At 57.2% G+C, this 26,463-nt stretch overlaps 1 protein-coding gene across 1 annotated transcript in view; it reads right to left on the bottom strand.

The window, feature by feature from the left end:
• Positions 1-26,463, bottom strand: part of HMCN2 (hemicentin 2) — a 110,790-nt gene that overhangs the window by 10,191 nt on the left and 74,136 nt on the right. Inside the window, exons 54-86 of the mRNA XM_043530492.1 lie at positions 25,895-26,008; positions 24,832-25,019; positions 24,572-24,668; positions 22,999-23,160; positions 22,313-22,426; positions 21,315-21,517; positions 21,141-21,222; positions 19,357-19,488; positions 18,231-18,374; positions 17,918-18,077; positions 16,927-17,051; positions 16,639-16,822; positions 16,157-16,254; positions 15,222-15,500; positions 14,692-14,882; positions 14,522-14,603; positions 13,654-13,790; positions 13,105-13,246; positions 12,134-12,281; positions 11,468-11,595; positions 11,002-11,158; positions 10,621-10,742; positions 10,024-10,188; positions 9,794-9,901; positions 9,401-9,535; positions 8,595-8,729; positions 7,553-7,743; positions 6,642-6,855; positions 5,739-5,873; positions 5,339-5,529; positions 4,567-4,648; positions 3,593-3,862; positions 1,482-1,631 (exon numbers count right to left, since the gene is read on the bottom strand). Of these exons, the coding sequence (XP_043386427.1) occupies positions 1,482-1,631; positions 3,593-3,862; positions 4,567-4,648; positions 5,339-5,529; positions 5,739-5,873; positions 6,642-6,855; positions 7,553-7,743; positions 8,595-8,729; positions 9,401-9,535; positions 9,794-9,901; positions 10,024-10,188; positions 10,621-10,742; positions 11,002-11,158; positions 11,468-11,595; positions 12,134-12,281; positions 13,105-13,246; positions 13,654-13,790; positions 14,522-14,603; positions 14,692-14,882; positions 15,222-15,500; positions 16,157-16,254; positions 16,639-16,822; positions 16,927-17,051; positions 17,918-18,077; positions 18,231-18,374; positions 19,357-19,488; positions 21,141-21,222; positions 21,315-21,517; positions 22,313-22,426; positions 22,999-23,160; positions 24,572-24,668; positions 24,832-25,019; positions 25,895-26,008 (4,965 nt within the window). The remainder of the gene's footprint in view (positions 1-1,481; positions 1,632-3,592; positions 3,863-4,566; positions 4,649-5,338; positions 5,530-5,738; positions 5,874-6,641; positions 6,856-7,552; positions 7,744-8,594; positions 8,730-9,400; positions 9,536-9,793; positions 9,902-10,023; positions 10,189-10,620; positions 10,743-11,001; positions 11,159-11,467; positions 11,596-12,133; positions 12,282-13,104; positions 13,247-13,653; positions 13,791-14,521; positions 14,604-14,691; positions 14,883-15,221; positions 15,501-16,156; positions 16,255-16,638; positions 16,823-16,926; positions 17,052-17,917; positions 18,078-18,230; positions 18,375-19,356; positions 19,489-21,140; positions 21,223-21,314; positions 21,518-22,312; positions 22,427-22,998; positions 23,161-24,571; positions 24,669-24,831; positions 25,020-25,894; positions 26,009-26,463) is intronic.

The raw sequence follows: 26,463 nt of genomic DNA, 5'->3' as shown, positions 1-26,463 counted from the left end.
AGCATTCAGGAGTTCCTGCCTGCTAGCCCTGTGCTCCAGGGGACAGGAGTATGGCCTGGCTCTCAGAGGTGCTAAGCACCTACTGCTCCCACTAGTCACCGAAGAGGGCACTCAGACCTTCTCATACCAAGGCAAGAGGCCTCTCGGTGATGGGTCAGGCTCCCCCATAACTCAGCCTCCAGATCCCTTCCATGAAAACCCTGTTAGGAGCAGCTCCCTCCCCAACAGCACCCGAGGAACCCACCAAGGGAGTCGCAAGCTTAGATCCCTAGGCCAGAAGGGACCATTGTGATCATCTAGTCTGACCTAGACCAGAGAAAGCCCCAAAATAGCTCCTAGAGGAGATCTTTCAGAGAACTATCCTGTCTTGATTTAAAAATGGGCAACGATGGAGAATCCACCACGAGCCCTGGGAAATTGTTCCAATGGTTAATTACTCTCACTGTTCACAATTTACATCTTATTTCCAGCCTGAATTTGTCTAGCTTCAACTTCCAGCCATTGGCTCGTGTGATACTTTCCTCTGCTAAACTGAGAAGCCCACTATTAAATATTTGTTCCCCATGTAGGTACTTACAGACTGTCATCAAGTCACTCCCCTGGACCCTCTCTTTGGTAAGATAAATAGATTGAGCTCCTGGAGTCTATCACTAGAACGCAGGTTTTCTAATCCTTTAATCATTCTCACGGCTCTTCTCTGACTCCTCTCCAACTGATCAACATCCTCCTTGACTTGTGGGCCCCAGAACTGGAAGCACGATTCCAGCGGCGGGCGCACCAGTGCCCAATACAGAGGGAAAGCACAGAGAGCTGCGGTGCCTGCTGCGTTTGGAGTGCAGCGAGCAGGCAGGCAGGAAGATCGGACCAGCTCCTCAATTCAAGCAAACCCACCTAGTGCCCCATCCTCCAGACTCCTTCCTCAGCTCCCCACAGCATTCCCCAGGCTGTACCGCACCCACTCAGCCCTGCGCTGAGCGAGGCCCAAAACGAGCTTTGGCTGCCAAGTGCCAGAGGGGCATTGAAGAACCACACCCCGATAGGTGCCTGGCAGGCACAGTCGCGGTTAGGTTAGCATACCGCGGGGCGCTGCAGGTACTGCATTGTCCCAGGCCGGGGCTGGGGGGGGCAGACAGGACTCAGGTATGTGAATGTAAAGGGGGATAGACCGGTCCTGTGGTTCTCCCGGGTCTCCAGCTCCCAGACTAGACGCAGCTTGTGCTACTAGAGATCTCCCTAAATCCTGGGATGGGTTACCTAGCCAGGGAACAGACAATGGGTTACATACGTGTACGAGTGGGATCAGCAGCATTTATGCTCCCACTAGAGCTGGTAAAAAAATACCGCACGGCTAAGTCGCTCCATGCCCCTCACTCTACAGGCAAGCGTACTGTGCAGTGGGTATTTCACCCAGATTTACATCCGGCTTCTTGCCATGTAGTAGGTGTAACGGACGCAAGATGTCTCCCCGGGGCGTCACGCACCGACAGCTGGTGGGATATTCCTGATGCTGCTCCATATGGTGGCCGTGCCAGAGCGGGGATCCTCCATCACGCTGGCATTCAGAGAGGCAATGCCAAATTCTTGGTCATTAATGATGCCGATCAGACTGCCCCGGACTCTGAGGGGCTCTCCTGAGGGAAGGGGAACAGGGTGGAATGAGTGGGGGAGACGCACATTTTGCACAGCAAGACCCAAGCTGGTGGGCAGAGGGCCCACTTGGCCAGCGAGCCATTAATCCCCATCTCCCCTCCTGCACTGCTTCATTTCCGGTGCCCAGCTACCATGGGCAGCCTGAGCCTGGCCTGCAGGAGCCCTCTGCTGCAATACACTGCTGCACCAGCTGCCGGGCACAGGTCAGGCCAGCGTTGGTTTGCCACGGTTGGAGCAGAGGGAGTCATCTCCTAGGGCAGCTGGGGTTCACGGCTCCACAGGACTAATCTGGATGATCTCTGTACGAGCCACATCCTTGCACCTGCCCACAGGCTAATACACATGCACAGCCACACGCATGGTCTCACACGGTCCCATTCAGGCTGCTCTCTGTGCTGCAAACGACTATCTCTGGCCTGGGTTTCTCTCTGCAGTGTGTTTCATTTGCTCTTCCTGTAAAGCATCTGGGCAGTGCCACGGCACCCCTATTACTGCTAATCAGACGGATGCACCGGGCACTGCCGCATACTTCCTCTGCCTAATCGCATGACTGTCTCGTCTGGCTTTTCAATCTGTTCACCGAGAAAAAGCCGACATCACCAGGCCTGGGCATTTAGCAGGTCTCCCGAGACAAAAGAATCAAATCACTGAGGATAGATCCAGTAAAACTCAAATGGGGAAGACCAGCCTGCTGTGGGGTGGAGGAGCCGGGTATACAAGCCTTCATTGCGGCTTCGTGGCTCAGGGGCTTAAATGCAGCTTCAGTATCCCCCCAGCTCCACCCCAGGGCTATTCGCTTGCAAAGGAGAAGGGTACGGGGAGAGGCGGCAGGATATCAAACAAAGAGGGGCATAGAGGTCCGTTGCCCCACCTCTCGGTGCCATTCCACTCAGTACAGGACAACGGGGGGAAGAACCAATGAAATTAAAAGGCAACATGGTTTAAAACAGATCACTAGGGAAGTACATCTTGACACAGCACATCGTTAACCTGTGCAACTCAGTGCTGCAGGATGCTACAGAGGGAGCAAATTAGATATTTATAGGAATAAGCATAATGCCTGCGTTACACCAGACAGGGTATCCAGGGTAAGGGCTGGTGCAGCAGCACAACTGTGAGTCCTAACGCTTCACCTGTCAGCAGGTGGAACCAGGAACGTCCTCCTCACCCCAGCTGCTTTATTGTGTTTGCAAAGGAGGAGGGGTGGAATATTCCTTCCGTCTTATGCATCCAGGATTGGCCACTGGTGGAGACAAGAGACCAGCCTCGATGGCCCATTGCCCCAGTCTGGGAAACGGCAAACCCACTTGATAGACAAAGGCCCTGGCTATTAGCATCCGTATTCTCATGGGAGCGCTCAGTGGGGCACAGGGCCCTCCATACACATCTGCAAACTCCACTTGGACGCTATGCACACATTACAGCTCCCATCTGACTGAAATCCTGCTGTAAAACCCCCAGACAGGCCAAGAGAAACCAGGTCGGGGAGCTCCCAGCTTTGCAGGGATCCTCCCTTCCCACTGGCCAATGTCCCTCAGGCCAGAGCCTGCCCCCAGCATGCACAGGGGGAGAGGCACCTCTCAGAGCTGTGCTTCGTACAGGGCACTGATGGGGCGAGCATAGCTCCACCGCCACATCCTCCCCTGCGCAGGCCTTGCCGCCGGACTGAGGGGGCAAGTGGACACAGGAGTAGGTGTGCTGGCCACAGCCCCCTCCACAGGGCAGAGAGCATCTGGACCAACTGCCCCAGCTTGCCCAGTGCCAGTCCATTAGGGCGGGCGGGGGAAATAGAACTTACAGCCAATATGGTTCTATTTGCTTAACCCCCGCAGCCATGCTGCCCTCCCAGCGACCAGTCCTCCCCTGTGGTGTGCGGAGAGGGTAGAGGGCACTAACAGGCTCCCCCGTTTCACGCAGGATCTCCAGCCCATGGGGCACATACCTTGCATCGTCAGGAAGGCCTGGACGACCGAGGATCCCATCAGATTGCGTGCAACACATTCGTACAGCCCCACGTCTCTCTCCTCCACGGCGCTGATCAGCAGCGTGGAGTTGGCTAGGATCTGGACTCGGTGGTTCTCCTGGAGGGGTTTCTCTTCCCGGGTCCACTCTACTGTGGGGGCTGGCTCTGCAGTAGCCTGGCAGTGCAGCATTGCTCTCTCCCCAGCACTCACAGCCACGTCTTGAGGTTTCACACTAAACACAGGGGCACCTAGAACACAGGGGGGAAACCACCTGGTCAGCGCAGCACCCTACGCCCGGCCGAGTCCGAGCGTGCTCAGTGGAGCTGAGACCAGTATAGGCGTTCTGACATCCAGCTCTGAATTGCCCCAGAGTTCAGAGGGGGTGGGATAGCTCCACCCATACTTATTTTGAGGGGCTTCTGGTCAGTCACTCTCAGATGTAACCCGGACTCTTCCAAGAGAGATGTTCACACACAGTCACTTTGGATTTCTGAGGCCCCGGGGGATTTTATGAGGCTGATCTTCTCCGTCAGTGGGGTTACTAGACACCTCTGTCATTTTTTCTTCTTGATCTCAGTCCTCTGCCCACATCCTGAGGACAGTTACAAAGTCAGAGAGTCTAAGGCCAGAAGGGACACCTGATCACCTTGTCTGACCTCCCGTATATCCCCAGCCCCCACACCACCAAGCACCTGTGCACTTAACCCAATTGGGCCAAAGCATGTCAGGCCTCAGCAGACTATGTCACTGTGTGCCAGAGGGAGAGAACTGGAGGGACCGAGGTGCACCAGTGCCCAAGGCCTGGAGCAATGGCAGGGACCTGATCAAGCAGGATGCACCCAGTTCGGCCATTTCCCCTGCAAACCAACCGCCAAGCCCCCCCCACAGGCATGAGGGCGACACCGTCCGTGAAACTAAACTACCGAGGCTGCCAATGTGGACGGACACTCACTCCGCAGGGCAAGGGTGACCACCTTCTCCACTGTGCCCACCTCGTTCTCTGCCACGCACTTGTAACGCCCCGCGTCGTCGCTCTGGGAGGAGGGAAAGCAGGTGCATCACCCACCTTGCCCAAGGCAGGGCTGCACTGACAACTTCCCAGGAGTCCAAGGGGCACAGCTAATTAGCATAACATCGGGCAGACTGAAGCCCCTTCATCTTTAAGACAAACTGGTGGCGAACACGCAACACCCCATCGGGCCTCTGCAGAGGACTGCAGAGCCGGAGCTAGGGCCTCTCCAGGTTCCCCTTGAGCGACAGATGCCGGAGATCAATGTGGGCCTTATCTGCCGGCCGGCCCCTCCCCACAGAGAATGCTTCTGTTTGGAGTTAGGGTAGAGAGGAAAGAATTTTTTTAGACCCTCTCATGACCCCCAGCAACAAAAGGAGAGGCTGGCCCAGCGAAGAAATCAGTGCACTAGTTCCACAGAGGGAGAAGTTACCTCCCGAGTACACCTCCGCTGGGTGAACGGGTCCAGAGATCCCAGCCCCTGTGGCTGACCCTGCTTGTTCCCAGGCAGCATCTCCTCTGCTATGCAGAACGCTCCAAGAGTCGCTAGCCCCCGCTCCAATCTAATCCAGCCATGAGACTCAAAGGAGGGAAGGAAAAATCTGGCAGCACAAACGAATAGAGAGAAAAGGGAGGAAACCCAAGCCCCTTCTCACACACCCCTGCAGCCCTCAGCCCCCGTCTACAGGGAGCCAGTGCTGGGACTGGGACTCACCACCGTCCCATAGATGGCCAACGAGCCGTTCTGCAGCTGGCGTAGGTGGGGGCTGCCCAGCAGCGGGAGCCCGTTTTTATTCCAGTGGATAACTGGGGCAGGGTCGCTGTGGGCTTCGCAGTTCAGGAGGGCGTTGCCCCCGAGGGGCTCCACCTGGTAGGCACTGACTTCGCCACGTAGGACCGGAGCCTCTGGGGAAGGAGAATGGGTTAGAGACAAAAATCTTGCTTGGTCTGGGATATGCGCTCCCGGAACAGCCAGGGCCTTCAGACACCAGGCCATGCTCTGGTCTCCGTGGATGCAGGAGGGTCTGCTGACCACAGAGGTGCTATTCCAGGCCGAGACCAGACCCCCTCCTCTCAGCACTCCACGAGCGAGCCGCCCCCACCTGCCAAGGTACCTTTCACATAGACGAACGCGATGGCCTTGACGCTGCCCACGCCGTTCTCGGCCATGCAGGTGTAGGTGCCACTGTCCTCTTTGGTGACGGCCTCCCTCTGCAGGGTGCTCTGCCCGCTCTGCTCCCAGATGCCCGCTGCCAAGGGAAGCCACACGGGACAGTTTGGCGGGCAGACAGTGGAGACAGCTCCCCAGTGCATGGTACCATGGAGCAAGCAGGTGCCTGCCAACTCAGCCACGCCACCAACATGCTGGAGCCCTTGGTGCCTGAGAGTTAGGGTGAATGGGGAAGGGGCTGGAAGGCCCTGGAGTCCAGCTCTCCCTTCTGTTCCTGGGGGAAAGTGAGCGACACAGACCAGGGCTGATCCCCTCACTTCCCAGAAGGAACGGCAGGACCTGAACAAAATGGCCACCCTTTCCACTTCATCAGAGCCGGGATGATGAAAATAGCAGCACGTCCCTCTCCACCGCCTCTAGCTCAGCGAGCTCACAGTGCAAGTCTCGCAACCTGCCCCCCTGTGAAGTGGGTTTTCTTAGCCCCGTGTTACAGGTGGGGAGACCGAGGCACAGAGAAGTCATGTGACTCAGACAGAGCTAGTGTCACAACCCGGACCAAAACCCAGGAGCCCCGACTCCCTGCTCTAACCACTCGACTGCACTCCCTCCTGCACACAGCTCTGCACAATAACCTACAGCTAGGTCTGCACCTTGCTACCAGGATCTCTGGGGCCTTTTCTAAGAGACGCCAGTGCAGCCCCCAGGTCGCTCTCCTTTCGTTCACCTGCTCTCTTACCCCTCCCACCACATGGGGTCTCATGCCTTCTTTCTCTGCCTCCCCCGATCTAATCCCCCCTCATTCCATGCCAGCCCCCACCGCTCCTGTGGCAGAGTTTGCCCAGCTTACCTCTGACCGGTTTGTTGTTGACCGTCCAGGTGAGGTGGGGCATCGGGTTCCCCTTTGCCACACAGCCAAGTGTCAGCCTCTCGCCCCTGTTCAGCGTCCGGTCCCTTGGCTGCTCTGTGAAGGCGGGAGGGACGTGGACGGAGAGCTGGAGCTGCAGTGTGGCTTTCCCAGCAGAATTTTCTGCAGTGCAGGTGTAGGTCCCGGCATCCCCACTCTGCAAAGGGGGAAGGTTCGAGTAAGTCAGTGGGACACCCCTTGGGCGAGGCGCTGCACCCCACAAATGAACCGAGCCCAAAGGATTCTGAGTGCTTTTCCATTCCAGCCAACGGGCTGATCCTCCACTCTGAGCTGGGTCCTTTGTACTCCTCAGGATCCCGAGAGTACCCAGCCGGCTGAGATTTCCCTGGGGGTATGTGTGCACGTCAGGGGTCCAGCCAGTTCCCACTCTCCCTGCCTCGGTGTGGGGGCCATGCCAGGGACAGGGCAGAGCTCTGCTAGGCTCATCCTCGAGTGGTGTTTGTGCACAGATTGATTCAGTGCTTGGTTTTAAAAGTTAATTTTTCTCTTGGCAGGACCTGTGTGATCAACATCCCCCAGACACACATGCAGCCCCAGGCAGCTCCACCTGGTGCCAAAGGGGACGGGGCAGAAAGCTCAGAAGCCATCGACTGCAGGTCCTGAAATCAGCCAGTGGGAATCACTATTAACTGGACCAGGCTCTCCCCTCCCTCCCCTGCAGCCCTCCCAGAGTACAAGAGGCACTGGACATGTCGTCAGTCAGCCCAGGGTGACACTGCAAGGCCACTTCTTCCCAAGATCCCTTTACTATCACGGGCCTGCAGACCTGGGAGAAGTAAATGGGATGTGCCCCAGATAAACCAGAAAACACACTGCCCCCTTGGGTTGCTTACCTGGGAGTCCTTCACCATCAGCTCCCCAGACGGCAGCAAGGTGAATTTTCCCTCCGTCCCTGGCAGCGGGACCCCGTCTTTGGACCAGGTGAGTCTGGGCTCAGGGACTCCCCGAGCTGCACAGGGCAGGAGAACTTGCAAGCCCTCCCGGATGGAGAGCTCCGGCCGGCTGGCCTCAATGACTGGGGGCACTGGGAAAAAACAGAGAATGGGAGACAAAGGATCCCTCATCCGATTTCAGCGGACGGGGTTCCCCCTCCCACAGCTACTTCCCAGTGAATGCCAGGCGTGATCCAGGTTTGATTGAATAACTGAGTTTGCAGAAGTGCCCCGCAGTGAGATGCCAGCCCCTGGTAAATGAACTCCACCCCACCCCAGCCTCGCCGCTCTGCATGGTGCTCCTCTGTTACCCTCTGCCCCTGCGTGCTGCCAAACCCCTCCCACCTCCCCCTGCTCTCCCTCATGGTGCACAGAGACGAATGCAGCACAAGAGTGGAGGGGGCACAAGCCAGAACGTCGGATCCAAACACCACCTGGCTTTGCACCCAGATCCAGGCTCTACGTTTCCAGCAGGCCCCTGTGCTACCTCCGACCCAGACCTGAACACCCTGGGTGCTTGGGGGAAATGTGGATCCAGCTCCCAAATGCTGCAGCTCAGCCCATCTCTAGTAACAGCGCGTGGTGACACTTGGCCCCCAGGCGTTGGTTTGGAGACAGCGCAATCCAGCCACCCTGCCCTCTTCTCCGAGCACCGTAAAGCTAGAAAGCGTTCCTTGTCCAACACCTGTAAGGGACCAGAATGGTGACCAAGCTCTGCTGCCCACCCCTGCATCCCACATCAAGCTGGGAAACACACTGGGTCCTGGGCCCCCTATGGAGGTTTTAGTAACAGATACTCGCCACCTCCCCAGGTCAGACAGGACATTCCAGCCAGGCCCAGGGGAACAGGAGAGCACATGCTGCGGGATAACGCACAACCCCCTGGGTTTCACATGTGGCTCTGGGTTTGCTCCGAGGCGTGGGTCCCCGTTCATGCTCCTACCTTGCACAATCAGTCTGGTTTTCCCCAGCGCTGTGCCCGAGGGGTTCTGAGCCACACACAGGTAAACCCCAGCATCCTCCTCAGAGGCCCGGGACAGATGCAGATGCCCATTGGGGAGCACCTTGAAACCGGCTCCTGCCAGCAGGAAACAAAGACCAGAGAGAAAAGGGATGTGACAGAAATGAAGAGCAAGAGCAGGAAGGCCGGCCACTGGTCAGACAACCCTGGCCCAAGCACACGAGTGACTGACTGACAGACTATACACAGGGACCGCTTCCTCTGCGCAGCACATGCGGCCTCCTCCCAGGTAGCACACAACAGCTTAGCTTAGGAAGTGAAGAACCCATCGGACCCTCTGAATTGGCAGGTGGAGGCAGAGTCTAATGACTCTTGGTGGCTTTTAGCAAGGATACCCAGGTTAATGTCTCCTTAGATGTGCCAAGGGGTATTTTAGGATCACCAGCTGTCCTGATTTCCCACTGAACTGACTCACGGTGCCCCTGCTGCCCTCTGACACTGTGTTGGGATGCACAGGGCTACCAAGTGGAGTGCCTTCCGGCGCTGCAGCCAGGAGAGGTTCCGTGAGAACTGGGGATCTAGGGCAGGAGGGGATGGGGGATTTGGAAGGTCCTCAGATAGTTTGTCGCACAAGCCACTGCCACCCCCAGCAGCGCCCGGGGTGCTAAGTTCTAGTAGCATCACCAACCCCTCCCAGGGGCTTTGCTGTGGTGAAGGCACGGACCGGCTGCTGCAGAGACCAGCGGGGCAGTTCTGGACTCGGCTGGTTTAGCTGCACCCCAGCTCACCTGCTGGGATACTGATCCCTTCCTTCTGCCACGTGACCACCGGGCGGGGGATCCCAGACGCCTCGCAGGGCAAGACCACACCAGCATTGACCCTCACCTGCACCATGCTGGGCAGGGGCTTCACCACCGGGGACTCTGCAGTGAAGACGGGGAACGGTGCCTGAGCTGGCTCCTTCAGAGTGTACAACCTGGCTGCTTTCCCAGCCTCCAGGGCTCTATGGTCAGTCGTAACCAGGAGAGGTCCAAGAAGCCAGGCTACTTCCTAATGCCCCTTCACGGTCCCAGGAGATGGAGCGCTCTCTCGCAGGCCTCTCCCCCTCCCACCCTCCCTCTCTGGGGCTGGGGCTCGCCTCCTTCCCCCCAGCCTGCAGTGGCCTTGGCAGCTCCGGGTACCTTGCACTGTCAGGAGGAGATGCTTGTGTGCCACGCCAGCGGCGTTCCTCGCCGTGCAAGTGTAGCTCCCGGCATGAATCGGCAGAGCACGGCTGATCTCCAAAGCACCTGGGAACACAGGAGCAGTAAATAATGGAGGCGGGAGGTGAATAGTGCCCCCTCTTGGGTGGTGAGCGTGCTGCCCTGCCCCGGCTCTGACACACACATGTACGGGGTGGTGCTGCTGATACCTGTCGGCAAGACGCGGTAGCCACTGCCTCGGTTTCCCAGCTGGGCTCCATCCTTGCTCCAGGACACAGCTGGTGCCGGCACCCCAGAGGCATAGCAGGTCAGAACTGCCGGGGACATCCTGGTGGCTGTGAAGTCTGTGTGATCGTCGGCAATCGTGGGAGGGACTGCAAATGGGGAGAGTCAAGGTGAGAGGGGCTGTGCAGCGAAGAGCAGGAGCCAGACTCTCCCCTCTGGGCATGGATGCAAGACTCCGGGAAGCATGCCTGACAGCCATCATCTTGGCCGACACACCAGGGATTGAACTGGGGACCTCCAGAGCTAAACACATGAGCTGCTGCAGCTTGAGCTGCAGAACCAAGGCGCGCGCACACACATGCGTGCGTGTACCCCCCACCCCAGTGGATTCCGCAGGCTCACCCAGGCTGCTCGCCCAGAGAGCACGGCTCTGTGTTCGCTGTCACTGGGGCTCCAGCCTGGACGCCAGTGCCGGGAAAGCACTGGCCGGAGCTCAGTCAGCGATTTGCGCGCCGGGAAATGGAAAGAGCTCAGAAAGGCCGTCCCAAGGTGAGATCACTGCATGCCGGAGAGCCACTCACCATGCACAGCAACAGCAAGGAGCCTGCGAGCCTCTCCTGCGGGGTTCGTTACGATGCACTCAAACTGCGCCGTGTCCTGGAGGCTGGGGCTGGCAAGCAGCAGGGAGCCAGAGGACAGTAACCTGAGACACAGAGTGCATGGGTGAGGGGGAGTCACAAATGTAGGACCAGATCCTGCCCCACTAAGGTCAGCAGTGGCCCCCAGGACAAAGAGGGCCCGGGCCAGCTGTGTACAGGGCGGAGCTAGGGTACAATGGCAGAAGCAGCATAGCAAGCGAACCACGTGGCAGCAGAACCAGCCACCGGACCTGACTCGCTCTGCACATTTCCCCGAGCGTCCCACCCCGCCGGCAGCATGCATGGCAAGGACGGCGCCGGTACCTGTATGGGCTCTGGGGAAGGTCCACGTTCAGGAGGTGCCCGTTTTTCTTCCAGGTCACGTGGGGTTTGGGGAGGCCAGTAGCTTCGCAAGCAAGCGAGGCCGGGCTGTGGGCCGTCAGGGTGAGGTTGGAGGGCCCCGGAGCAATGGCAGGAAGGACTGTGAGGAGCAGAGACAGACGCAATCGGTTCAGGAGCGGATTCCAACCAGCTCGAGGCATTGCTGGAGGGAGGCGGCATTAATGAGGGGGGAACGCATTGGCTTGGGCCAGTCCAGCAGGAGGCAGAGGGACCCCTTGGAACAAAGGAGAGGGGAAGCCGGCATGTGAGGAAAAAGGAGATGGTGGTATCCAGAGCAGAGGCTGTCTGAGATCCATGCAGCATGGCTGGATGCGAACCCTGCATGCCAGGCTCCTAGGGGCCTGCCTCATTCCCAGGTCAGTCCCTTCCCGCCTCACGCTCCCCTTACCTAAGACTCGGAGGTCCAGGCCTCGTCGGTCAGACCCAGCAGGGCTAGATGCCACGCAGAGGTAATGTCCCATGTCCTGGACCTGAACTGGGTCTATTCTCAGGGAGCCATCTGACAGGAGCTCCAACCTGAGGGGAGGGAAGGTGAGTCCATCAGGCCACCGGCCAGTTTGGTTTAATGCCTCATTGACGGAAAGCAGCTGACAAATAGGAAAACAGTCACTGAGGGAGAGGAGAACACTTGCCAGCAGTCCAGAGCCATCATATGGCAGGCCCAGAGGTGGCCACCACCAGCACAGAGGAGTGGTCCAAGCACAGGGCTAGGTGTCAGAGCACCCGGGCTCTGTTCACAACTTGGCCCCTGACTGGCCATGGGACCTTGGGCAAGTCGCTTCATCTCTCCTTGCCGCAGCTCCCCCAGCCTAGAGTGGGGGTAATAAATGCCCCTGCCTCACGTGGGTGCCTGCGAGGCTCCGTTCCTCGCTGTTGCAAGGGGCCGGGCCCGCGCAGCAGCCTAGTTACAAACCTGGGCCCACTGGCCGTGCTGAGGCACCATGGAGAAAACAGACGGGAAGCGGCTGCTTTCCCACCGCCGGTTTCAAACTGATGGGAGAGCCCGGCTGCGGAACGGCCCTGGGCTTGCCGCCAGCACAGCGGGCTTGCGTACCTGGGGTTCCCAGCAGGCAGCAGGAGCAGGCCATCCTTCCTCCACGTGAGCTGGGGCGTGGGCCACCCCTCCGACTCACAGGGCAGCAGAGCGGACTCGTTCACAGTGGCGCTCACAGCCAAGGGGCCCGGCTTTATCACAGGGGCAGCTGCAACAAAAAAGTCACGGGGAGCGCGAGGCATTGGAAAATAACAGTAAGAGAAACTGTGGAGTTTGTGCTTAGCTGCTCTGCCCTTGAGCCCCCTCTGTCCAGGGGCAGCGCAGAGCCCGCTTCTGCTCCTGTGAGCCTGGTGCTGGAGCAGGGTAGGAAGAAGTTTGGAGGGGTCCCAATGTTTTGGGGATGGGGGGGGTCTGAAACCCCTCCCTCTTTCACTCACTCCCACATAGGCCTGGCTTGAGATGAGTAATTAAACCCAGGGGAGGCCTCATTTCTTGGAAGACAGGATTAGAGAGGCGCAGAGATGAGGAGGCTGAAACGAGAACGTTTGTGCTAGCGAAGACAGGGAAATGGGCCAGCGAGTGGAGAGACCGGCTCTCTGAGCTGGCCAAGGCCAGGGGAGGGAACATCCGGGGAACCACTGGCCAAGAACAAGATAACAACAATGGACAGGGTAAATCGGGAATGGAAAGATGAGGTAACGAGCAGGTCGAAGGAGGACAGCCCGTGGACAGAACATGCTGCACAGGGATTGGCTCCTGCCAATTAACCAAGCCAATGCAATGAGATGTGTAAATGGAGGGACTCCCAAGAGCCTGCCCACTCCTCTGCTGATGGGGAGATGGCTCATTGATAAATGGGATCCCATCACACGGCGTATCCCACCAACCCAACTCCGGGAAGGAAAGTGAGGGCCAGAGCGTCTGAGTCAGCCCAGCTCTGATATCTGCCGTGGAGCCCCAGCAACTGACGGTGCCGCGGGATCTGAGCCGGGGGCTCACACCTCCCCACAGGCCCCCCGAGTTCTGCTCACTCTGGATTTCCACGTGGAAGTGCAGGCTGGTTCTCCCCAGCGTGTGGCTCGCCGTGCAGCTGTATTCTCCGCCGTCAGGCACTCCCATGGGCTGGATCTGAAGGAAGCGCCCCTGGGCCAGAAACCGCACGTGGGCATCCTCCTGCCAGCACCCAGAGACAAACACCCCATCAGCAGCGCCGCCCAGACTGCAGGCTTCACGGGCAATGAGTCTGGTGGCCTTGGTTCAATATCCCAGAGGCAGCATCCGCACCGCTTAGCGGCCAGAGCCGAGCCAGGCAGGGGGCGGCTGATCAAAGGGACACGCACCGGGGAGGGATCCCCAGGGCAGGGGCTCCAGTCCCCTGCCGTGCAGTGATGGGAAGCCATCTTGTGCATTGGCTGCACCCCAGAGAGTGGGAGGGAATCTCTTGGGCCCTGACACAGCCAGGAAGATGATATGGGGAGTCAGCGCCACCTCGCTGAGACGTCAGCCCCTCCCTCCAACCTCCTTGCCATGCACGCCCAGCCTGGTACGTACAGCAGCTGGCGAACGCCCCATCTACACACCTGCAGCAGGGAGCCCCCTCGGTGCCACTCGATGCTGGGTGGCGGGTCAGCGGCGGCAGGGCACTCAAGGGAGAGCTGCCCGCCGGCCAGCGCGGTCACAGAGCGCGTCTCACTGGAGCCCCGAACGTTCGCAGGCGCTGTAGGGATGTAAGCCAAGCGGGTCAGGCATGTGCGGAAGGGGAATCGCGCCCATGAGCAACTGGGAGCGCCGGAGAGAGGGCACCGTCCCCGAATGGTAACACCCACCTACCAACCACCGCCCAAGAAATGCCCCAGCCCTCGCTGCTCCGCTTTGTGCTAACCCTGCTTGTTCTGTCACCCAGCCCCAGGCTCACAGGCAAGGCACTTACATCCCCCTTCCACCTCGCTGATCCAGAAGGGTGGGCACATGAGAGGACCAGGATCTGCGGGCCCAGCCATAATCCTGAAAGGCTCCCACCAGGGGAGAGTGCGGTACATCCCCCAACACCCCAGTTATAGGAGACGTCTAGGCCCCTGTCCCCACCCGCAGACCCAGCCTGGTCCTGCTGGAACACAGCTGCCTTCCAGTGGCGCTAAACCAGGACCCACCAAGGTTGCTGCATGGTGGAGATTGATGCCAACCCTGCATTTCATGCCATTCAACCCAACCCATTCCCTCCGGGGGCACTATCCATTCCCCTCCCTGGGCAAAGGGAAGCCAGCAGGGTGAGCTCACTCACCCACCATCAGCTAGAGGCTGATGTGGCCAGCTCTGCCCCACCCCCACCCCGCCACTCTCCCAGGGGCCAGGAGTCACTTCTGATGGCAGCGCTGACATGAGGCTGGCTGCTGCCGCTGTGCGACCTGCCTGCTTTCTGGCCACAGGCGCCCCACTGTGCAATGGTACCTTGTGTCTTGACCCAGAAGCTCTTGGCATCCTCCCCAGCAGCGTTGGCAGCCAGGCAGGTGTACAAGCCAGCATCGTCCGCCTGAGAAAGGCCAGAAGGGAGGGAAAGCTCAGGTGAAAACTCAGGGATGGAGGGAGGGAAGGGGGGAGGGCGGGGGAGAAGTCCCTACCTGCACGCTCTCTATCCGCAGGGAGCTCCCGTTCCTGGCCACGATCCCGGGCCTGGCTAGCAGCCGGCCATCCTTCTCCCAGGTGACGCTGGGGGCGGGGACGCCAACTGTGGTGCACAGCAATTCTAAGGGAGCCCCGATGGCGGCAGCCACCTCCGTGGGCTGGGCCAAATCCTCAATGTGCGGGGGCTCTGCAAGGCACGGCAGGGCTGATTTCACCGCCCCTCCTCCGGACAGGGGCCTGGGAGAGCAGGCGGGCAGAGGGGGAAGGTCCTCCTTGGGACTGAGCGCAGAAATTCGCTAGTCCAAAGGAGTGCCCCTGGGAGAGTCTGGCCCTTAGCGCCCAGAAACTAGAGAGCTGAATCCAAGAGAACAGACTGGGCACCGCCCATCCCCCTCCTCATGCCCCCCAGCTCAGCCCCATCAGCCCAGCCTGCTTGCCCCTCACCCATCCCTCCTGATGCCCCCCACCCTCACCCCCTTCCAGCCTCCCTGCCGACAGCCTGCAGAGAGGCCGCCCAGGCACGTACCCACGACGGAGAGGTGGAAGTGTTTGCTCACTTCCCCGGCCTCGTTCCCAGCAACACAGGAGTAAACGCCCGAATCGGCCGGCTGCACCGACCCCAGGTACAGCCTTGTGCCCGGGCCGTTGGGCACCAGGTTGTTTTGCAGAATCAGGGGCTCGCCATCCTTCAGCCAGGTCAGAGTGGGCAGCGGCGACCCGCTGGCTGCACAAGTGAAGGTCACGGATGAGTCGGTCACTGCGGTCACGGTCTCGCTGCTCTCCGAGGGCTCTAGGGCTGGAGGCACTGCGGGGAGGCAGAAGCAGCAGGCGTCTGTTACCGGGGCCAGAGGAGGCCTCACCTGTCATTTTCAGATGACACCTTTGTCCCCCTCACCCAAGGCTGCACCTTCTGTCTCCTGAGAGGCGTGGCTGTGGACGCCCAGTTCAGGGGCCTACAGTGGAAAGACGCTGCCCAAGGCAGCCGAACAGAAGGTGACTCTGCAAAGCACCATTCGCAGTGAGCGGAGACACCCTCATACAGCCTCTGACGCTCTGGCAGCCTGGCTTGGGTCTGCTCCTGCTGTCCATCCTGCCTCTCCTCCATCCTCTGGACAGTAACAGACGGGGCCCCTCATCTCCGTCAATCTCTCCCTCCATGGTCAGCGTCACGGTGATTCCCCATCACACCCTGCATTGCCCCTTGCTCATTTCTTCTCCAGTGATCCCCTCCAGTCAACTAGCCAGTGACCCCATCCCCCAAATCTGCATTTAGCCAGTTTCTCCTCCCCCCACTTCCCAGCCCCTTTCTCCCATACACCCCTTCCCCACCGCCCGCATTTCCCCAACCCCTGTCCATGCTTTCTTCTTGTCTCAGCCCCAATCGCCCCTTTCCCCCCCACACTCCAGGCTCTGCCCTCCTCAGCAGACCCCTCGGTTACACAGGTGACATTCCCCTCCTACCCTGGATCTGCAGGATGAAGCTTCGCTCCGCTACTCCCGCCGGGCTGGACGCAACGCAGGTGTAGATTCCAGTGTCCGAGTCCTGCACCGGAGAGATCCTAACTCCCAGGGGTAGGGAGCGGGGTAAGATGATGATGAATCAATTCAGAGCACACGAAGGCCAGCTCGTGGCTTCTGCTCCCCACTGCTTGCAGTGCCACTGCCACGGGACAGCTGAGCGCACACCGCATGGCATACGGCCGCCTTTCCAAAGCACCCAGCCTTCCAGAGCACCCAGCGGGCTGAACCTGCAGCTCCTGCTGTGTCTCCAGTGGGAGCGGTGAGTGCTCAGCACCTCTGAAACTCAGGCTCCTTGATGGTCAACACTCCACTGAAATGCAGCCACCTCTGGAGTGGGCAGTGGCAGCCAGGCACAACAGTGCATGAGTACAGGGGGAGGATTTTGGCCAGAGTGGAGAGCACTCGGGAACCTCCTCTCTTACCTGAGGGTGCGTCCTGCGGAAAGCAGCCTCACCCGGTGGGAGAGAGGGAGGGGTAGGCCGTCCCTCAGCCAGCTGATCTGTAAGGGAGGGGAGCCCCGGGCTTGGCACTCCATGGTAACCAGCCCCAAGGGGGCGCTGGTGATGACTGCAGAGTCGTTGGCCCCTGGTTCGATAGTAGGGGGAGCTGAGGGGGAGGAGAAGGGGTTGACATTGAGGGGGTTAATCTTTGCCCCCTGCCCAGCAGCAAACCCCACCTGTGCCCAGCACCACCCGGCATGCATCACTCACCTAGGACATTCAGCATGTGGAGCTTGGTGTCCTCTCCGGCCCTGTTTTGAGCCAGGCAGGTGTATGCCCCCGAGTCAGACACCCGCAGCCCCTTGAGCAGCAAGGAGCTGCCATCAGGAGACAGCCTGCACACACAGAGAGAGGAGACCCAGTAGGTCAGCAGAACCCACTAGGACCACACACATACACAGACACCATGGCCTTGCCTGGGTATCGAACCTGTGACCTTCTGTGCCGAAAGCAAAAGTCCCCCCCCGACTCGAGCTAAAGGATTAATTCATTGAGCCCTAAGTAGCAGACATCATCCTTGCCAGAACCAGCCACTCAAGCTCTGTGCACTAAGCCAAGCATTACACTCAACGCAAAGCATCCCTGCCCTCCAGGCTAATAGCCATTGATGGACCTATCCTCCATGAACTTAGCTAGTTCTCTTTTTAACCCTGTTATAGTCTTGGCCTTCACAACATCCCCTGGCAAGGAGTTCCACAGGTTGATGGTGTGTTGTGTGAAGAAATACTTCCTTTTGTTTCTTTTAAATTTGCTGCCTATTAATTTCATTTGGTGACCCCTAGTTCTTGAGTTACGAGAAGGAGTAAATAACACATCCTTATTTACTTTCTCCATACCAGTCATGATTTTATAGACCTCTATCATATCCCCCCTTAGTAGTCTCTTTTCCAAGCTGAAAAGTCCCAGTCTTATTAATTTCTCCTCTTATGGCAGCCATTCCATACCCCAATCATTTTTGTTGCCCTTTTCTGAACCTTTTCCAATTCCAATATATCTTTTTTGAGATGGGGCGACCAGATCTGCACGCAATATTCAAGGTGTGGGCGTACCCTGGATTTATACAGAGGCAATATGATATTTCCCGTCATATTATCTCTCCCTTTCCTAATTATTCCCAAGATTCTCTTCGCTTTTTTGAGAGCCGCTGCACACTGAGCCATGGCGCCCCTCTGCAGCACCAGAACCCTAGCAAGAGGCATACCGGCGGCGAGGGGCAGCATGCAGTTCCAGTGGTCTCCCATCCTTCAACCAAGTGACTTCTGGAGCCGGCTGTCCTTCCGCTTCACACTCCAGCTTCACCCCGGTGCCCTCCAGGACGCTGTGCTCACTGGGGATGCCTGCGCTCAGGATCCTGGGCACCGCTGAGCGGAGAGAGGAGAATGTGACTGGAGGGCAGAGGAATTACCTGACCCCTTTATAGTGCAAACCACATCCTCAAGAGGCCCGAATGCTCCCATGACAATCTGTCTCCATCCCCTTTGGAGGCAGCCTGCTCGCTGCAATGCCACACACACCTTGCACCGAGACGACGAACTCTTTGCGGGCCTCTGCTTCAAGGCTTTGCGCCAGGCAGGTGTACCGGCCCGCGTGGAAAGGCTGCAAGCGGCTGATCTGCAGCTGCCCACCTCGGGACACCACTCCCTGCTCCACACTGCTCTCTGAGGGGGAAAGAGAGCGCATCGTTCCAAAACCAGTACAGAGAACTCGACTTCTCCTCAGCGGAGGTTCCCTCGGGCTTGCTCGTCCACAACCCACCTCTGGCAAGGAGGCTTCCCACCTTTCCCACTCGAATTCCCCCCAGCGGGACCTTGGGACCCCATTCTCCTCTCGCTCTTCCTGGGATGACTCAGCAGCGCTGCCCTGCGCAGCGCTGGGAACTTTCTGCTCATGGGCATGAAACACCAGGACCCCACTTCAATGTATCATCGGGGTCAAGAAAACTTCACCACACAAAATCAAGATCAGGCTCCTTAGACGGCCACGCATTTCCCTGGCTGCATACTGCACACTTCCTAGCGGAACCTGGTTCAAGTTGAACACAGTAGGATTGGGGTAAACCCAAATAAAGCCAGATATCCTGGTACTTGCATTTATATTATCCGGAGACTTTAATTCTGCAGGGATCTAAATACCATGTCGGCCAGCGATTTCCACTACCCCAGAACTGAAACACCACAAGGGAACCAGAGTTCCCATGATTTTGGCTCCGTAAATAGACCCCCAAGGCTTTACAAGAGTTCATGAAAAGCACACAAGACCATGAACCCACCCAAAGATGGCCTCGCATACCCCGTGGTGTTTATTTCATGAATTATAATATGCTCTTCTGTCACTGCCTTAGATCTCAAAGCACTTCACACACATGAATGACCCAGGCCTCATCCCCACACATGGTGAGTGGGGAATCCCCACTTTAGAGGAGGGAAACTGAGGTACAGAGCAGTTCCGCTCGCAAAGCAAGTTGGCATGAGAACTGGGAACAGAACCCAGAACCCTGCATCCGCAGTCCTGTATTCTAAACCCAGAAACCACCCCTCCCTGCTAGACGCTCTAGCTGTGTACGCGATGTTCAGCTAACACCCAGCCCTGCTCTCCCAGCAGCCCATCAAGCCAGCTGATGCGGTGATGCGGCCTCCTTACCCAGCAGTGCCCCATCTTTCAGCCAGCTGACGGCAGGAGGGGGAACACCGGCCGCCTTGCAAGTCAGAATGAGGAGGCTCCCCACGGCTCCGTAGACCGTCTCCTGGTGTGGATTCTCGATGGTCGGGGGGGCTTTGGGAGAGAAGCAGAACATCAGGAGGCTTAGTCACTACCACTGGAGCTGAGGGACACCAGGACCCCTCTGCATTTCCTGAGATAACATTCATAAAGCACAGCCACGGAGCAGCTCTTTCCCCCGCTCAGACACACAGTAAACACCACTAAGCGCTTTCACCCAGAGTTCCCAAAGCCAGGGGGAGTGCCATTGTTCCCATTGTACAGGTGGGGAAACTGAGGCACCCAGTCAGGCAGCAGCCTGCTCAAGGCAGCAGAGCTTGGAACAGAACCTGGGTCCCCTATGTGCTGCCCCATTCTGTTTCCCTACTCAGCACTCCTCTTGCAGGGGCTGTACCTGCAGGCACAGCACAAAACGCTAAAATAAAAAGTGACTCCCATCTTCAGTGGGTGTCAGTGAGAGAGGAGTGTCTGGAGCTGCACACTGGCCCCAAGCCCCCACTGGGCTCTGTGAGGGGCTGTTACCATCCTCCTCCTCCTCCTTGGGGACTGCGCTCACTCTCATCCCTGACCTGCATTTCCCAGCTGCCCGGCCTCTGAAGTTAAGACCCCAGAGCTGAGAGCCCTCAAGTTTTAAGAGTGGAGTTGGAAATCGAGATCTGGATTGCAGAGCCCAGGGGACCATCTGCCCCAGTCGGTCCTCTCCCCAGCACTAACCATGTCCATGGTCACAGCTCTGCAGCACTGACCTAGCATCGAACTAGAACTGGTCACAAAAATGGGGATTCTTCCTCTGGAAAAAAAACTTTGCGTTTCAGAGAACAATCAAAATCAGAAATGGATGGCCACTGCGCTGCCTCCTGCTTCCCATCTCCCCCATAAGCCAGGTTCTCTGGTTGAATTACATCTCCCGTGGTCTCCCGTCTTGGTGAGTGGGGGTGGTGCATCATGGCAGATGAAGGCTATGTCTACACTGCACCTCAGTGTGGACTACAGGGGTGCGAAGTGCAGAGTGCACCAAAATGTTACGTTCTAATTGCCCCGTGTGGATGCTGCTGGGCAAATGAAAAGTAGTTCAAAGTAGCGTAGTCCCGTTTCAGAGAGGACTGTGTTAATGCAACCAAGGTACCTTTTAGTTTGGGCCAGGAGCATCCACACAGGGCAGTTAGAATGACACATTTTGGCGTGCCCTGGCATTCACACCCTGACAGTCTGCACTGCAGTGCAGCATAGAGAAGCCCAAAGTCTAGCTGGGGAGCCTGCCCCATAGAGAAGAGAAGCATGAGGCACCAGAACTACAACTCCCAGGAGGCACAGCAGCAGCATTTCAGCATGCAAATAGTTTTGGGGCATTCTGGTTTTTGACCCACATATATATAAATGCTCCACAGAAAGCAGACACTTTTCACACAAATGTTCATTGAGTCAAAAACCCAACTTTCCGTCCAAAGCAGTTTAAACAGGCAATAGCCAGCCCGACTTCTGACCTTTCCTCTATCGAAAAGCTCGATGCAGATTAACTTCCCCTACTCAGTGCGCAGGGAGTAGGGCAGTGGAGACAGGCCTGGTGTTACTGGTCTCACTTCCAGATCTGCCAATTAACCTCAGCCCTGACCTGCACCCTCGCACGACCCCAGTGCCAGGTCTCCTGAGACAGACAATCCGGAGAGAACGGATGGAGACACGTGGTTTAAACCCTCTTCTCTTACCTTGGACGGTGAGCGTGAAGGTTTGTTCTGCCTCCCCAGCCACAGTGGTGACTTTGCAGCTGTAGAGCCCTTTATCCGACACCTGCAAGAAGGAGGGAGCCGTCGAAATCTCGCACCCAGGGCACGGAAGGCTGAACAGGTGGAACGGTTTCCCTAGGTACAACCTAACCTTACCTGGGCGTTTTCAATCTCCAGCCTCTGCCCTCTCAGCAGGGTCTGAGCACCGTTCCCTAGTGCCAGCTGGTGCCCATTCTTGTACCAGGTGACCACGGGCTCTGGCAGAGCATCAGCCTCACATTGAAAAACAGCAGTCTCTCCGGCACGCACCATCACGCCCTCCTTCTGGCCTCCAAGGGGCTGTGTGATGGTGGGGGGAACTTTACCAGAGAGAGAGAGAGAGACAAGAGACTCTAGTATTGCTGGATGACGGGGCAGTATATTTCCTACAGAGGGGAACAGCCTGCCCACAGATAAGTTCAAAGATCTCTAAGGAGCTATCCTTATCACCGTGGATGCAAAGATACTACACCCCTCCCCACACATGCATATTTAGGACACACACTTCCATGTGTGCATGCCTCCCCATACCACACAGAGGCTATTCATGAAACACGTGCAGGGCCAACTTTCCAAAGGAGGGCACATGCAGGCGGCAGCTGCATAAATGCATGCAAGTGCAAATTGTGCACTTAACCCCTTGCAGGCTGTTGCATGCACAAATGTTGTCAGGGCAACTAAGCAAGCCCTGTGAAAATCTGGCCCATAGGGATACAGCCTCCTTTCAAGCATAGGTATAACTCCCAAAGCACACTTGCTTTTAGAGATCCTCGCATTGCGGGCAGCTGCCAAAGCCCCAAGCTTCCAAACTAGGTACTAGCTGTAGCTGTGTGTGCAATCATAGTACTTTGTGAATGCCTGGCCAGGGAAGGTGCTGTCCAGGAGCCGCACCAGAACAGAGGCTACTTCTAGAACAGAGCTGGCCTGCATCAAGCACAGACAGATGGGTCTCCACAGGAGCCTGGGCCGGAGCTGAAGGCCCATGTGTGGCATCACGTGCTCTGCTGCTAAATTGCAGCTTCGGTACCATTGATCTGATGGAACCAGAAAGGCTGAGGGGGAAGATGTTGGCCCACAGTGCATGAGGCAGACAAGGCTCGGAAGCCTTTGCTCACCATAAACACGGAGAAGAAACAGCTTCTCATCTCTGCCGGCTGCATTCAGCGCCACACACGTGTACTTCCCCCCAGTGGAAATCTGCACTCGCGGGATCTGTAGGATCTGAGAACCTGGAACAAGGAAAGGCCAGGAAAGGCTGGAGCTCATTGCCCAGCTCTGTCCACATGGCTCCAAGTTAGCACCTGGCCACATCCACCCACCAGCTTGCTCCCCACACTGCATCTGGATAGTCATGCAAATCTCTCTCATGGCCCCGTCGAGCTCAGTGGGAGACCCAGACACAGAGAAGTTGCAGGATACAGCCTCTAAACCATCATAACAGCAGTTCAGCTGCCAGGTCAGGGTTATTTTTCCATGTTGATTACAGGGAGTGACGAGAGAACTTTTCCAGCCTCATCCATCAGAGAGTGTCACAGAGGGGATCATCCACTCTGGCAACTCCAGGCTGGGATTCTCAAAATAACCTATGGGATTCATCTCAATAGGAGTTGCGTGTCTACACCCCTTAGACTCCTTTGAAAATTCTAACCTTACACTTTCTGTATTAGGTATCAGTTTATTAAGTGTGTTACTGGCCCCATAAGAAATGTAACCTCACATCAGGAAGCAGCCAGCCAGCTCTGGTAGGAAAGTCACTGGCTTATTAACCAGTCTGGGTTTTCACCTGCACAGCCATACACACCTGGGATGAGGATAAGCTCCTCGCTGAGTGGCAGGGTTTGGCCATCCTTGTACCATGTGATCTCGGTAGTGGGATGTGATTGGACATGACATGTCAGGGAGAGGCTGCTATTGACGACAGCAGTGATGCTTTCGGGGTTTGCTCCCACTATCCTTGGTGGAACTGCTCCTCCCAAAATCAAAACGTGTTGATTAGAAATCTCCCCCCATTTATCCAGGTGCTGTACACGCCGAGTGCGAACCAACCCCACAGATACAGCAACAAGCAGCAAAAAGAGCAAGGGAGAGAAAGGATTGGAGCTTGGACATATTAAGCAGCAGCCCTGGAGGTAGCAGAGTGTGGAAGGCCAGAGAGACGGGAGCCCTGTCTGGACATTGCACTCAGTGTAAACAGCAGGCTGCCGAACCATGAACATAGGAGTAAAAAGCTGCCCAAGGAGGAGCCAGTGTGAAATACCAACGCTACGTGCGGACGTTATCCTCAGTCTAAGACACTGGCTACCGGAACTGCTTGGAAAGTGGCACGAATTGGAAGATGCATGGCCCGGGGAGAAAAGCAAGCACAGAACTGCATTCTGAATGGATGGGAAGTCGTTACGATTACCCTAGCGCCTAGAGGTTCCATCCGAGTCAGGCCTCAGCATGTTAGGTGCTGTGCGCACACAGTCTAAGGGTAGGTCTACACTGCAGTCACGGGGTGGGATTGCAGCTCGCGTAGATATACCTGGGCTACTTTTAGCACTGGGGCTGTGGCAGTGTTCGCTTCAGCACAGGTTGTACAAACCCACCTGGAATCCTAGGTAATGACTTGCAGGCTAGTCTGTGCTGAAGAATGCACTGCTTCGGCTTCACTGCTCTGGTACCTGAGCTAGCTAGATCAAAGCCAACTCATGTATGTCTACACAAGCCACAGTCACGCCCCGTGTCGACATACCTTATGAAAAGAAACAAGCCCTGGCCCCCAAGGCTCGCAGACCATCCGGAACTATAGGGAACAAGGGTTCGAAAAGCAGAGGGGTCCAAGCCTGCCTGCAAAAGCCGCACCAGCAAACCCGCAGGTGCAGCAGCACACGTTCAACGGGCTCCCCGGGGACCTGCCCAGACATTTGCACACGCATTCACCCGGTTTGTGTGTGCAACTGTAAGTGGGCGATTTGGCACCCACATTTTTTGCAAACAGACTTTGAGCCTCCATTTGTGAAAACGTGCTGCAATGTATCTCGATAAATATATCTGCTGGTTATAGCTACCGCTGTCCTCCTAGCTTAGGTTTTCCTAGGCTATAGGATCGAGGCTCAGTTCTTTCAAACCCCGTACTACTGCGTGTGCCTGACATGTGGCATTTTCCAGGATCCTTCGGTCTGCCTCCCTGTGTGGTGCTTTAAGCACTTGCTACGGAGATAAGGGAGAAAAATGGGATGGATGAAGAAAGAAAAGGTTTGGGATAAACTCATCAAGAGAGCGATGAGCGACTGGGTGCCTGGGTAGATAAACTATTAGAGGACCCAAGGGGCTGACCAAGAAGGAATCGGATAAGGGACCAATCTAGAGAAGGGTCCACTTGAATTACTCACCCAGAACTATGAGAGCAAAGCGCTTCTCTGTAGAGCCCTCCTGATTCTCTGCCACACACACATAGCTGCCAGTGTCTGTCACCTGGACCGAAGCCACCTGCAAAGGGAAAGCAGATCCCTGCTGAGATGGCTAGGAGTCATCACAGGCACTGGCCGGCGGATTCAGAGCAGCAGCCAGAGAAGCTGCACTAACACCTCCAATGGTGCGTGTTTTCTGCCACTTTCTACCCACTGCAAAGCCTGCTGGGTACGACACCGACCTGCAGGAGCCTGCCGTCCTCCAGGACCTGGTGCCGGGGGCTGGTGGTGAAGGGCAAGTCATTGTGGAGCCAGGTAATTGCAGGCGCTGGGTCCCCAGTGACATCACACTTCATGTGGGCTGTGCTGTTTGCAATCACTGTCACCTCTTCTACCAACTCCTCCGTGTTCCCCTGGATAACGGGGGCAGCTGGGGACAGGAGAGAACCGGTCAGTTACAGGCTGCTCATCTCTCAGCCCTCCTAGATAGGGAGGAGAAGTCTGACCCAGGCCTTCCTCTCAAGGGGATGGAGCACCAGGGCAGCGTCTCAATAGCCTTCATCCTTCAGTGCCCCTTTATTCCCCTACTCTTCCCATGATCTTATCTCACTTTGCTCCTTGCTGTTATCCTAAGCTTCTGCAGTTCAGTCTCCTCCCCGCTCTGTTGTCAGGGACAGCACGGTGCCACTGTGAGTTAGCTTCAGAGCTGGGAAATGAACCCAGGAGTCCTGGCTCCCAATACCCTGCTCTAGCTAGTAGGCACCACTGTCTCGGATATGCAAGTGTGACAAGAGCTGAAGGCTACTCTCGCATGCAGGGAACATCTCTGTTTTAGGTCTGTCCAGCCCCTAGCAATACAAATTATTATTTATTATGTGCTCCCCACCGGCCTCTCCCCTCCCTTGGGAGGAGTCCCAGGGAGTGATCTCTGAGCCAGCCAATGGCATTCACATCAGGTCACCTCCCTTCTGCGGACGACTGAGCCGATGACCCAGACTGATGCTCTTCAGAGAGAACCCGAGTATCAAGAGCTTGGGGACGGGGCCAGATTTTGCCGTCCACACACCAAGGAATACAACGTCACGGACGCCACCCGCAACGGCTTGCCAGCTCCTGAAGGGAGTCGCCTCGACAGCTCAGCTCAGCCCAGCTGCAGGGAGGACCATGAAGACCTGGGGGAGGAAGGCAGCTCCTCAAGATCATTCGGGGTCCTGTGTGGCTCCGGCTTTCTGCCAGGACCCAGAAGCGACGACCTGTCACTTTTACGTCCCCTTGGCCCCATGATGTCTTCCCCTGGATACTCACACAGCACCAGTAGCTCGTAGTGCAGCCAGTCCTCTCCTGCCTCATTGGCTGCCTGGCACGTGTACCTCCCCGCATCGTTAGCTCTGACCGCAGGGATCTGCAGGATTCGTCCCCCTGCCAGGCAACAGAGAGTTAGAGAGGGGGACAGGAATGGCTCCTAGAAAACCACTGTTCTACTAGCGAGAGAACTAGAGCTGTGAGCTGCTTTGCGTGCGGGACGGGGTCAGCGAACCTCCATCGACAGACATGCTCTCAAGGCTGCCTCCGCCACAACTCATTCTGGCAGCGGAATGTGCCGTGCCCTCCCCCAACATCCTCGCTGACAAAGCTAACGGGTCTGGGCCCAAGGGCATTAGAACCTGCTAGGGGCACCCTCATGTATCCATCCCCTTTGGAGCACTCAGAAGGGTGCCGTAACGAGGGAGGAGGAGGCAGCCACTTAAAAAGGGCAACACAGTGAGATAGGAAGCAGGGCAGGCAGATGGCCAGAGAGATTCCCCCTGGGGAGACAGTCACATTTCCATTGCTTGTCCCTGCACCGTACATTTCCGGGACATTAACAGAGCCGT

The sequence above is a fragment of the Chelonia mydas genome, chromosome 16, assembly GCF_015237465.2.
Source record: "Chelonia mydas isolate rCheMyd1 chromosome 16, rCheMyd1.pri.v2, whole genome shotgun sequence".
NCBI lineage: Eukaryota > Metazoa > Chordata > Testudines > Cheloniidae > Chelonia > Chelonia mydas.
Note: the sequence above shows the minus strand (reverse complement) of the source record. Positions and strands in the feature narration are given on the sequence as shown.